The following is a 13,670-nucleotide window of genomic DNA, read 5'->3' as shown; positions in this document are numbered from 1 at the left end:
TTTACAGAGCAAATTCATTTTCCATATAGCAGTTCATACACATTTTGTTTCATGATATTGACTGCAATTCCCCACAATGTAACAGCTCTCTTCCCACTTCCTCCCTATATCATTTTACTCTTTTGGAGAAGTCTTTTGCTGTGCATAAGAATTTCATTTTTAGAAGGTCCAATCATCTGCTGTTTGTGTGTTTTTGGTTATGCTTGACAGCTATTTATGCCTTAAGTTAGGGTCGGTAACTTTGCCTCCATGTTTCCTTTGATGATCTTTATAACTCCAGGTTTTACCTTCAGGTCTTTGGTCCATCTTGTGTTAGTTTTTGAATATGGTGTGAAGTATGAATCTTGTTTTGTTTTTCCACAAATAGATACCCAATTTTGCCAGCACCATTTGTTAAAGAGATTGTCTTTCCCCAATTTAATGGATTCCAGCTCTTTGTTAAATATCAGTTGACCACAGGTCAACTTCTGGGTTCTCACACAATCTTAGTCTTGACCTAATGATTATTTGAAGTATCATTCACTACAATTTGACAATTATGTATTGAGAATGTTACAGTCTTATATGACAAGGTGAGAGTGAATTGTATTTCTACACATTTATCCAAATATATAGAATTTTCATCAAATGAAACATATTTTTTTAATTAAGTTGAAGAGAGCCAGAAGCTATAGATAAATTTGTTTCTAAAGCTCTGGGTTCCTTCATTGAGAGAAACACATCACAAAAATACCTTACAACAAAAGTCATTCTTCAGCTACCTCATTCCTATTTACTAACAAAAATATTTTCACCCCCCAAATTTTACAGGTTCCAACAGGATATAGACAGAGAGAGAGGGGAGAAAAAAAATCTAACCATTATTATTTTAAGGCAGAAATATTTCTTCCGGGAGATTATCAAGTGCATATTAAAACATTCTGAATATAATTATAGTCACATCTAAAGAAATTTTTTAATGTATTTTTTCTGGTGTGCATGAACCAAAGTTCTGAAAGTAATGCAACTTGTATGGCACTTCTTCAGGAGGCATTAGGCCACATCTAACTCCCAGAGGCATGAAGAACAATATAAACACAATACTAGTCAATCTACATAGAACTTAACATCCCAAAACAAATGCTGTGCACAGCTTGAAACCTACATAAACGTTCAACTTGTCACTTCTCTTTACAAATTACAACTGAGTTTTATATTATGTTCTGATGCTCTAGAAGACAGTAGCAAACCAAAAAAAAATAAACAAATTCACAGCCGTAGAGTCGGATCCGACTCATAGCGACCCCTCTTTGGGTTTCCGAGGAGGTATCTCTACAGAAGTAGATTGCCCAATCTTCCTTCCAAAGATAGTAGATCAGGGTCATATTCGACAACAGCTGGAGAATGTCCCAGGCTACACTTAAACACCATAAAATCTGGAGTTTTCAACCAAGGCACCCTCTTCATATTGATCAAGACCAACGAGATAAAGAAAATATATGTACCTTGTCAAACTTGAATATTTTGTTACTTTTCCTTGAAATGATTCTGCATGAAGCTGTGGTTTCAAAAATATTACAAACATTCATATTTGTAATTGGATGAATTGGACCTAATTCCTCTTCTGATATTGTCTCCTGACATTCTCTTGTTGAATACCGAAAAATAAAGGCATCAGTAACCTCATGTACTAGTAAGATAATGTGATTTGGAATCATAACAAAAAATATAATTTTTAAAACAAACAATTTATTTTACTGAATACATTTTAAATTATAAACTGCCACCATGTTCCAAGACATCTTAGTTCCAAAACATTTTCACATATTTCAACTAGTTTTAGGAGCTTTCTTAATGTTTGTCATTGAACTAGTCCCTTATACTTCTATACCTATACATCAGATTACCCTGTTGTTGCTATTGTACTCATAGCTACACTATAGAACTCACAGCCACACTATAGGACAGAGTAGAACTGCCCCGAAGGATTTCCAAGGCTGTAATCTTTATGGGAGCAGCTTAGCAAGTTTTTTCACCAGCATAGTGGCTGGTGTGTTCAAACTGCTGACTTGGGGTTAGGAGCCAAGTGCTCAACCACTGCACCACCAGGGTTACTTCCAGATTATCCTAGTCCTTCTATAGTCATAAAACTAAATATAAATAAATATTATGTCTATAACCAGTTTACAGGTTAGATCCTTACCCCTAAATACAACAAGATTCCATAGAAAATAAATTTCCAAAGAAAGCATCGCCGAAGGGCATTAATGAGTTTAGGATTTGTCTTTGAAGCCAGCTCTCTGTCCCATTCTCTGCAAAAGAATACAAAGTAAGAGCAATAAGTTGCTTGTGAAAATATTTGAGTTGTTCTATTTCCCTTAATATAGCTTGATTCACTCAAGTATATCCAAGGAGATGAACTCAAGTGATTGAAGATCCTCCAATACCAACTGCTGAGTCACATATTTGGCAGAATTCAATGCCTCACCATATATCATTCTGCAAGGAGTTGATTTCATGGAAAAGTCACATTGCATGTATTAAAAGTGCTAGGCTTCTTAAGAACAATTCAAAGGGTAGACAATGTATGACTCTATGAATACATATCACTGTATTGGAACAAGAAGAAAAATAAGAAAACTAATGTTGTAATTTTTTTCTTTACCTCATGACCTTAATCTGTTTAGAAATGTAGTAGATTTTATAACATTTAATTATCAGAACGAAAACAAGATAAAAAGTCACATGGATTTTTCTACAATTTCAGGTTAGAAAAACCTATTATTTAGGCTTTTTTTAAATAAAGTAGAGGTATAAAGTAAATATCAAACTTCATTTTCAACTACTAAAGTCTACTACTTTAGACCTCTACTACTGTTAGATGTCTTTGAAAATGAGAAGAGGATCAAGTTATGCAGCTTCTGGTAAGAATCAGAATTAATCTGAAAACTCTGACTGTAATCTAATAAACTTCTTGTTTTCTTATAAAGCCTACAGGCTCATCAGCTGATTATATTTAAGTTAGAGTTACTGCTCTCTGTTAATAAAAGACCCCTTTCTCTCTTTCTAAGGAGTCCTGGTAGCATAGTACCTAAGGCATTTGACTGCTAACTGGAAGGTTAACAGTTCAAACCCACCAGCCACTCCATGGGATGAAGATGGGGCAATCTACTTCCATAAAGATTTATCACCTTGAAAACCTAATGAAGTTTGCTCTGAGTCAGAATTGACTCAATGGTAGTGAGTTTGGGTTGTTTGACTCAATGGTAGTGAGTTTGGGTTGTTTGTTTGTTTGGTTTTTGGTTTTCTGTCTTTCTAAAGGATAAAATACCCATAAATGTGACCAGCATTTCAATTATCAAAGTGTGCAGAGATGGAAATTTCATAAACTACCAGTGAGAATGATGAAGTTGGAAAAAAACTTTCACTTCATCAGTGGTTTTCATTCCTATTACTGTCAGTCTCCCATGACTAAATGTGGCTAAATGTGGTTCTGAGTTATTCCAAAGGAAGAACACACAACTGAGATTCAGAGGCAGGTTTGGTAGTCTTAGTGCGTGTACCTTGGCTTGCCCCAGAAGTACCACAGTTAGCTGCTAACTAAAAGGTGTCTCAGAAAAATAGTGCCTGGTAATCTGCTTCCAAACAATCAGCTATTGAAAAACCTGTGGAGCACAGTTCTACTCTGACATTCATGGGGTCACCATAAATCAGAATTAACTCAATGGCACCTGATTATAATGCTTAATCACCTGCCACATCTCTCTACTTTTCCCACACACAAGGCTTGCCTCTCACCATACCATTCAGATGACTCACAACAGGGTGAGAGGCTAAATATGGAGGCAGGTTTACTCTCCTCTTCAAGGTAAGATTGATCAGACAGGTAAACCAGGAAAGAGAGGTGGTAGTTTCAAGATGGAGAAAAAGTGGTCAACATTGAAGTCAAGTCAGAAGATATCATTATATTTGGTAGTTAAAAGGTCTGTAGTGATCCTGGTCAATGTAGTTTTAGAAACATGGTAGATTTCAAGGAGCTGAGATGTAAATGAAAGGTGAAGAAGTGGAAAGACTGGTGAGGCAGACAAAAGTTGACCAGGAAAGGAAAACATAAGAATGGGGTAGTAACCTGAAGGAAAAGCAAAGTTGAGGAATTTTTTAATGGGTTGGATTTAAACAATTTATAGCCTTAAGGAAGCAAGTAGCAGCAAGGGTAGACAATGTGTTTCAGGAACAGTGTTATCAGGTTCAATGAACATTCCAAACACCAAGAATGGCTGCATAATGGAAGCAGCTCTATGCTTTTGAAGTCCTTATCTAAGTTATAATTATGGACTAGGTATGTGATTTGCACAATAGAGTGTGTAGAGGAATCAGCCCTCCTGCTATAAACTAGATCAGATGGGCCAATGTACCTCAGTCATGTGGTAACTACCTAGGGGCCTGTGTCACAAGGTACTTATGAAATTTGTGGCCAGGGTCACTTCTCAAGAGTTCAGAGGTACAAACTACTATAAATGGGTATGTCACTCTTTCAGTAGATTCCAAATACCAATTTTATAAGAAAAAAGATCAATAACAGGGTGAAGGGGGGGTAAGAGTATACATAGGATTTGGGGGCTTATATTAGCACAGAGTTGCTAAATTAAAACAACATAAGTTTATTTTTCAATTGAATTGAAATGACTGACACCATGAAAAAGGAGGAAGAAAAAAAATGTCATGCTAGATCACAAAATCCTATAAATTAAAGTGTATATCTCTATCGGCCACAAATAAAAATGTAGCCTGAATATACAGTTTTCAATTATTCTAATTAATCTTATTCTCAGCATCCATTCAGAACTTAGATATTCACCATCTGCTAGATTAATCTGAATTTGCTGATATAACTAATGATGTATTATGTTTATTATACACATTTTTTCTCCCCAGCTATGTTACAGATTTTTATACATTCAAGAAAAATGCATTCAACAAATATTGATTGATCACCTTTTATATGCCAGGCCCTTTCACATGCACTTCAGGAAACATCATAAAAAAATAAGACTAAACAAAACAAAAACAAGCCCCAAAAGATCCCTGCCTCCGTGGTACTTCATACAGCGAGGGCTCAATACAGGAGTTAGCCACTTGATCTTGGAAATTTGAATCTGCAGCTCTCACTACCCTACTCCCCTTAATAAAATTTAAAAAATGAATGTTGAATATCCTACTCAACATTTTGAAAATATCAAAAAAGGAAATAAGTTTAAGGAAAACAGATTGCAAGTGGACTCAACTTCTTTATTTTGGTGCAATAATTTGGTAGCTACATTTTTTTCTTGCCCAGTCTCTCCCATCACCCCCTTTCATCTGAGATCAGAATATTCATAGACTGTGGTCAGTCCAAAGGGTGAGCATGTAACCCAGGAGTCTCTGGAATTTTGCATACTTGGGAAGAGAAAAGATACTTTCCCCCAAGGTCCATAAAGATATGAGCAGAGAATTCTAACTGAGGAAACATCGCATGGAGAAAGCTGATCTGAGAGAATAAAGTCAGCACAAAGTGAAGCCAAGAGGTGGCATTTAAGTCTCTGGTCCCATGGAGTTCCTAAAGTCAGTTCTCTACCAAGACCTACCTTCACATTAGGCTGCATCATTGTTGTATGCCACTGAGTTGATTCCAACTCATAGCAACCCTATGTTGTTGTTGTTATGTGCCATCGAGTCGAACCTGACTCATAGCAACCCCTCCATGGGTTTCCAAGGCAGTATCACTATGAGAGTAGATTGCCCAACCTTTCTTCTGAGGAGTGGCTGGTTAGCAGTCAAGCATCTTAGGCACTACACTACCAGAGCTCCTATAGCAAATCTATAGGACAGTAGAACAGCCCCCATACAATTTCCTAGGCTGAAATCATTAGGAAAGCAGATTTCCAGGTCTTCCCTTCTGAAGAGTGGTTGGTGGCTTTGAACTATCAATCTTTCAGTTAGCAGTTGAACCTTAACCACTGTGTCACCAGGGCTCCTCCATTAGGCTATATAAACCAACAAATTCCCTCTTTTTACTTAAGCTAGTTGATTGGGTTTCTTTCACTGGCAAGCCAAATGGTCTTGACCAATACTTGTTGTAAAAGTGGACTCTGAAAAGTTGTTCACAATTGGGAACATTGTCACTAGAGAGGCAGGTAGTGTAGACCTGGTTTAGAATCATGGCTCCACAATTCATTATGTGATTTCTCTGAGCCTCAGCTTCCTCTTTTAAAAGATGGATATAATAGTGCTTTGCTCCCAAAGTGGCTAAGAGGAGATACAGTACTTGGCACGTAGTAAGTTCTCAAAACTATGAAGATTTTATATTTCTTTGATAACTAACACTCATTACAATAAGACTTCCCAAGAAGTTCATTAGTATTCATAGATTGGGATTTTTGAAGCAAATACAAAAGAATTCATTAAGAAACAAAATGTTCCGATTTTAAATATAATATTCCTAGATTAAGTCCTCTGATATGCTAGTTTTGTATTGCCTAAGTATTTAAAGATATAAATTTCTCTCTTCAATTAATAAACAATGGGCATAGACATACCTTTCAACTTTTTCAGAGAGATTATCAGCAGAATCAGTAGATGGGATTTGGTATATGTCTGATAATGCCAGGCGCTGTCGGTACCCTTTCCACAAAATTGGTCTGGTCCAACTAAAATAAAGAGAGAAGAGGCAGAAATATTCACTTGGTTTGGTTCCCAATGTAGAGCTGGAGTCTAACACCACTTCAAATCTTCTGTTGTTTGTTGTCGTTATGTGCCATTGAGTCGGACCCGACTCATAGCGACTCCTCCATGGGTTTCCGAGGCAGTATCACTATGGAAGTAGATTGCCCATCCTTCCTTCCAAGGAGTGGCTGGTGGGTTTGAACTACCACCCTTCTGGTTTGCAGTCAAGTGCCTTAGGCACTACACTACCAGAGCTCCTTTCAAATCTTCTAGCATGTGGGAAATGGTGGACACACAAATATGAAAATAAAATAACTCAACTTATAACAAAACTTTGGAATGCAAAAGTTGGAAACAAAGAAGAATCACCAGTAATGGCCTTGGTGATAGAAATAATGCTGGACATGGCATGATAGAATTTTGCAAGACCAACAACTTATTCATTGCAAATACCTTTTTTCAACAACACAAATGGCAGCTATACATCTGGATTTCACCAGATGGAGTACTCAGGAATCAGACTGACTACATGTGTGGCAAGAGGCAATAAAGCTCAATATCTTCAGCCAAAACAAGGCCAGGACCTGACTGTGGAAAAGACCATCAACTGCTCATATGCAAGTTCAAGTTGAAGTTGAAGACAATTAAAACAAGTCCACGAGAGCCAAAATATGACTTTGGTTATATTCTTCCTGAATTTAGAGACCTTCTAAAGAATAGATTTGATGCATTGAACACCAATGACTGAAACCCAGAGGAACTGTGGGAAGGCATCAAGACCATCACTTTGAAGAAAGCAAAACATCATTAAAAAGACAGTAAAGGAAGAAAAGACCAAAATGGATATCAGAAGAGACTCCGAAACTTGCCCTTGAGCAGAGAGTAGCTAAAACAAATGGAAGAAATGACAAGACAAAAGAATGGAAGATTTCAAAGAGCAGCTCGAGAAGACAAAATCAATTTTATAATGAAATGCGCAAAGACCTGGAGTTAGAAAACTGAAGGGGAAGAACATGCTTGGCATTTCTCAAACTGAAAGAATTGAAGAAAAAATTTAAGCATCCAGTTGCGATATTGAAAGATTCTATGGGCAATATATTGAATGATGCAGGAAACATCCAAAGAAGGTGGAAAGAATACACAGAGTTATTGTACCAAAAAGAATTGGTTGATGTACATCCATTTCAGGTGGTGGTGTTTGATCAAGAACCAATGGTATTGAAAGAAGTCAAAGCTGCACTGAAAGAACTGGCAAAAAAACAAGGCTCCAGGAATTGACGGAATGCCCACTGAGGTGTTTCAACAAACGGATGCCACACTGAAGGCACTCATTTGGCTATGCCAAGAGATTTGGAAGACAGCTACCTGGCCAACTGACTGGAAGAGATCCATATATGTACCCATTCCAAAGAAAGGTGATCCCACAGAATGTGGAAATTACTGGACAATATAATTAATATCACATGCAAGTAAAATCTTACTGAAGATGATTCAAAAATGGTTGCAGCAATACATTGACAGAGAGCTTCCAGAACTGCAAGCTGGATTTAGAAGAGGATATAGAACCAGGGATATCATTGCTGACGTCAGATGGATCTTGGCCCAAAGCAAAGAATACCAGAAAGATGTTTACTTGTGTTTTATTGACTATGCTAAAGCATTCAATTATGTGGATCATAATAAATTATGGATAACATAATGGGAATTCCAGAACACTTGATTGTACTCATGAGGAGGCTGTACATAGATCAGGAGGCTGTCGTTCGAACAGAACAAGGAGATAGTGCATGGTTTAAAATCAATAAGGGAATGTATCAGGGTTGTATCGTTTCACCATACTTAAGCAATCTGTATGCTGAGCAAGTAATCCAAGAATCTGGACTATATGAAAAAGAATGTGCCATCAGGATTGGAGGTAGACTCATTAACAACCTGTGATATGCAGACCACACAACTTTGCTTGCTGAAAGTGAGAATGACTTGAAGGACTTACTGATGAAGATTGAAGACTACAGTTTGCAGTATTGATTACGTCTCAGTATAAAAAGAACAAAAATCCTCATAACTGGACCAATAAGCAGCATCATGATACATGGAGAAAAGATTGAAGTTGTCAAAGACATCATTATTACCTGGTTCTACAATCAACATCAATGGAAGCAGCCATCAAGATATCAGATAACCTATTGCTTTGGGCAAATCTGCTGCAAAGGACCTCTTTCAAGAGCTGAAGAGTAAAGATGTCTCCTTGAAGACTAAGGTGTGCCTAACCCAAGCCAGGGTATTTTCAGTCACCTCTTATGCATGTGAGAACTGGACAATGAATAAGGAAGACCAAAGAAGAGTTGATGCTTTTGAGTTGTGGTGCTGGTAAAGAATATTGAAAGTACCATGGACTGACTGCTAAAAGAACTAACATATCTGTCCTGGAAGAAGTGCACCCAGAATGCTCCTTGGAAGCAAGAATGGCCAGACTTTGTCTCACCTACTTCAGTCATGTTGTCAGAAGGGACCATTCCCTGGAGAAGGATATTATGCCTGGTAAAGTGGAGAGTCAATAAAAAAGGGAAAGGCCCTTGACAAGATGGATTGACACAGTGGCTGCAACAATGGGCTCAGGTATAGCAAGGATCGTGAGGCTGGCTTAGGACTGGGCAGTTTTGTTCTGTTGTACGCAGGGTCGCTATGAGTCAGAGATGATTCAAGGGCACCTAACAACAACATAACAAGACATGGACTTAATATATTACAGGACAAACATGTATGAAACACCAACATCTCTAAACTCTCTTTGTCAGAGAGATCAAGAGTGATGGTACAATCCCCAGAGCAAAGAAAAATATATGAAATACCTATATTAAGTTATACTTAAAAAATAATACCAACAAGTAACTACATACTAGTTTACAGCACACTGCTAAAGCCCAGTCACTTCAAATGTAAATAATCTGTGAATAATAAGAAGACAGATACTTAATCAAGACACTTTACACAATTTCATTAAGTGGTTACTGTAGCACGTGGTTCTCAGCAATGAGCTATTTGTTGAATCAATTGACTAAACTTGAAAGGTTAATGGGCAATTTGTAATAATGTGTTGATTTAATTATCATGTCTGAATCGGTTACTTGAAGGTGGGGGTCATAATTTTTTGTTTTGTCTCCTCCCCCATAACAGTTACACATAGTTGCCCTCTAGGCATCAGATATATAAAGATTTATGACAGAAATTAGTGAAAATTGTAATGAAAGTGACTAAACAGGCTACTTATTTATTTGTATTTGTTATTTACAAATACATTGCTTATAATTGTTACTGTAAAGGGACAATAATCTTCATAGAGGCAATAAAATCTAAAGTATAAGAAGGAGAAGGTGGAATTGTAAAACAAACAGAGAAAGTAAATACGTGCCAAGAGAAATTTCTAAATGAAGTTTGAGAGGATGAGACTCTTCCTAGGTGAAATGTCATGTATTTATTGAAAAAGGAAATTGAACCTGGAATTAGTGATTATCAAACCTATGCTTTTTCCCTTGGCAGCTCTCCTTTCTCCAGAGAGTTCTAAAAGTTTGTGTCATTAAGACATGTATCGAAATGCACGTTAAACCACCGAAAAATTAAAAGGGAGTATTTTACTTTATTTATTTATTTATTTTGCTATTACTGAATCTTTTATTTGTCTCTAAGAATTTCAGTGGCTGAACCAAGGCTCAATGAGCTGGCACAATCCCCAGCACCCAGAACCGCTCCTGGCCCATAGAATAAAGCTTGCTGAGAGGATGAGGAGCTGGCAGGCTGGCATTCTACCCTTGGTCGTGCCCATCTTCCAAAAGGCAAACAAGTGGATCTGTAGGGCAGGAGCTCACATTGTTGGTTAAAGGGGAAATAAGGGTGTAAAGCAAGAACCAGTTGAAACTACCTTCACCAGTCCAAAGGGGAGTATTTGAGTGGTCTGAGAGGCAGAAAACTCGTAACGTAAAAGTATTCTAACAAAGCCATTCAGAATAATAAGGAAATTCTATGCAAATACAATTATTTTGATATTGTTTTGAGGCAAAACTATGCTGGGTCCAGGAACTTAGTTATAGTTCCATGGTCTCCAGCTTCTCCAATAAGCCCCTGCCCTGTGTTTCTGATGTCTCCACAAATTGTCCTTCACTAAAACAACTGAAATTAGGACACAGCTACTAAGTAACTTCAATCATTTCTTGCTTAGATATCAATGACTGACTGTGGTTTAATATGTCACTTTTTTCAATTAACTTACAATTTTTTGTATTTTAATAAAATATTTTAAACTTTAACAAAAGGGTGATAATTGGATTTCATTTTAATTGCTCAGTCTGATCTATTGGAAATTTTCCCTGGAAAACAATAAAGAAAAGAAGTGACTCTGGTCTGAACACAGCAAGAATAGAAGGGACATAGTCACACAGTATGTACAGTGGCATCACCTGGGAGAGTCATGGGACTCTGGCCTGGCACTTACCATCCTGGTATCCAACATAAGGACTGAAAGGTAAGGTTGGAAACAGAGCAAGGGTTAGACTGTGAAAAGTCTGGAACATCAACTTAGGGTATAAACTGTGTCCTATTATATGAGCAGCCTTTTAAACATAAGCCAAGACATGGTAAGGTGATGCAAGTGTTACTGGTAATAAAAGTTTATGTGTACAGAGAGCTTTCACGAACATTAGCATAGTGTGATTTCTACTTGAAAATCATATTATGTAGGTATAAGAGAAAAGGATCACTGTCCAGTCCTAAGGATAAAGAAATTGAGCCCCCAAATTCAAAACCCATTGCCATCAAGTCACTTTGATTCATAATGCCCCTATAAGACAGAGTAGAACTCCCATAGGGTTTCCAAAGCTATAAATCTTACAGAAGCAGACTGCCACATCTTTCTCCCGCAGAAGAGCTAGTGGATTAGAACTGCTAGTCTTTCAGTTAGCAGCCAACTGTGACACCATTGTGACACCAGGGCTCCTAATGGAGCCTCAGAGAGGATAAATTTGTCTGAGTGATAAGTTTATCTAAATGGTAAAGATTAGGTTTTCACCACATGTTTCTGAGTTACTTCCTTTAACTTGCGCAGCTTTTCCTACCTGGGAAAATCAAGTGTGCTAGGTTGTGCTAGACAGACTGCTGGAAAGAGAGCCTGGAGGCCGGGAGACGAATGGCTAGGGGAAGGCAGACAGTGGTGTACTCCTAAATGTTTAACAACCACTGCTCTGGTAGCGTAGTGCCTAAGGCACTTGACTGCTATCCAGAAGGCTGGTAGTTCAAACCCACCAGCTCCTCGGAAGGAAGGGCAGTCTACTTCCGTAGGGATACTGCCTCAGAAACCCAAGGAGGGGTCGTTATGAGTCAGGTCCAACTTGACGGCACACAGCAACAACAACAGCTCCAGGAAAAAAAAAAAAAAAAGACTTGTGGTGGATGCTAATTCCTGTGGTGTAAATACTCCCACCATGACCAATTTCAAGCTACATCAGGTGATAATAGGGAGCTAGGAAGAGATACAACACAATTACATGTCATAATATAATATCATAATGTCATAATATCATGTCCACCACTGAGTTTTTAATTACTTCTGTTTCAATATAATTTTGCTTAATTGTAAGTTTTTCTTTCAATAATAACTGGTTCACAAATTTCCTGGGAAGTTAACAGTCAGCTCAGATAGGAAAGGCCAGCTGCGGCAGATCACTGACTGCTGGATGGCTGTCAGGTAGGACCAAGAGCAATGGCTCTGGGGGTGGAAGGTAAGGGATCTGTAGAAAATTTAGTAAAAAGGAAAGTATACTCAACTTGTTAGTAAATCTTGCATTTTTCAGTATGCTTCCAATTATTAACATATGATTTTCACTATCTGCCTGTGCAATTCCAAAAGGCATTTGCAAGGAATTAAAAAAATAAACGTTAATCTCTATAAAGTATATATATGAACCAAAAGAAGTATGATTTATATACATGTTATGTAGGGGTGTGTGTGTATGTGTGTGTGTGTGTGTGTGTAATGCTTCTTTTGGGTCATACCTAAGACCTGAGAGCCATTCACAAAAATGAGTTTCCATCTCCATTCATATCAACAGACTTTGCGGGCTGCTCTGATCAAAGCTTCCTGTATTATCTGTTTTGCTCTTAATATGCTATGCCATTATCAAGTGTTCCACAGCTCAGCATCATCAAAGCTATTCTGTATGTTCAGAATCAAGCTCACCATCTAAAACGCTTGATATCATTTAATATTTCCTGACAGAATCACCAGAGTACGTCTATAGTTGCATCCTGAAATAGAAACTTGGCGTAAGGTAAATTATGAAAACCAGTCAACTGTAGGCTTCCTGACAATCATCACAGATTCATGTCAGAGAAAGAATTTGTTCCCTGAGCTGGGTGTTGTTAGCTGCTGTTGAGTCAGCCCCGACTCAATAGCAAACACCAAGATAATGCACTACCCAGTCCTGAGCCTTCTCCATGATCAGGTACAAACTGGACCATTATGATCCACGAGGATTTTCACTGGCTGATTTGGGGAAGTAAATGGTCAAGATTTTCTTTCTAGTCCACCTTAGCCTGAAAATGCTGCTAGAACCGGTTCAGCATCATAGCAACATGCTGTCTCCACTGGCAGACAGGTGATGGCTACATGTGAGGTGCACTGGCTGGGAACCAACCCTGGCTATCCAGCATGGAAGGCAAAAATTCCACCACTGAACCACCAGTGTTCTCATGCCCTGAGTAGACAAATAAAATTAGGTGAAATTTCTGCCCCACAATGGGGTTCTCTATACTAGCCTCAGACCAGTCAGACCAATCTCAGAATTTTTTTTTTAAAAGGACATTTACATTTAGACACTTTTTAAAATAATGTTGTTGTTGTTGTTATTTACCATCAAGTCAGACCCGACTCATAGTGACCCCTCCTTGGGTTTCCAAGGCAGTATCACTATGGAAGTAGATTGCCCAACCTTCCTTCT

General features: G+C 37.9%; 1 protein-coding gene across 1 annotated transcript in view; it reads right to left on the bottom strand.

Annotated features, from left to right (window-relative positions):
• CFTR (CF transmembrane conductance regulator) overlaps positions 1 to 13,670 on the bottom strand; it is a 247,152-nt gene that overhangs the window by 202,431 nt on the left and 31,051 nt on the right. The window contains exons 3-4 of the mRNA XM_007954507.1: positions 6,555 to 6,698; positions 2,183 to 2,291 (exon numbers count right to left, since the gene is read on the bottom strand). Coding sequence (XP_007952698.1) covers positions 2,183 to 2,291; positions 6,555 to 6,698 — 253 coding nt within the window. The remainder of the gene's footprint in view (positions 1 to 2,182; positions 2,292 to 6,554; positions 6,699 to 13,670) is intronic.

The sequence above is a fragment of the Orycteropus afer genome, unplaced genomic scaffold, assembly GCF_000298275.1.
Source record: "Orycteropus afer afer isolate SDZICR_OR568_19922 unplaced genomic scaffold, OryAfe1.0 scaffold00462, whole genome shotgun sequence".
Taxonomy (NCBI): domain Eukaryota; kingdom Metazoa; phylum Chordata; class Mammalia; order Tubulidentata; family Orycteropodidae; genus Orycteropus; species Orycteropus afer.
The sequence above is the reverse complement of the archived record's forward strand: the minus strand, read 5'-3'. Positions and strand labels throughout refer to the sequence as shown.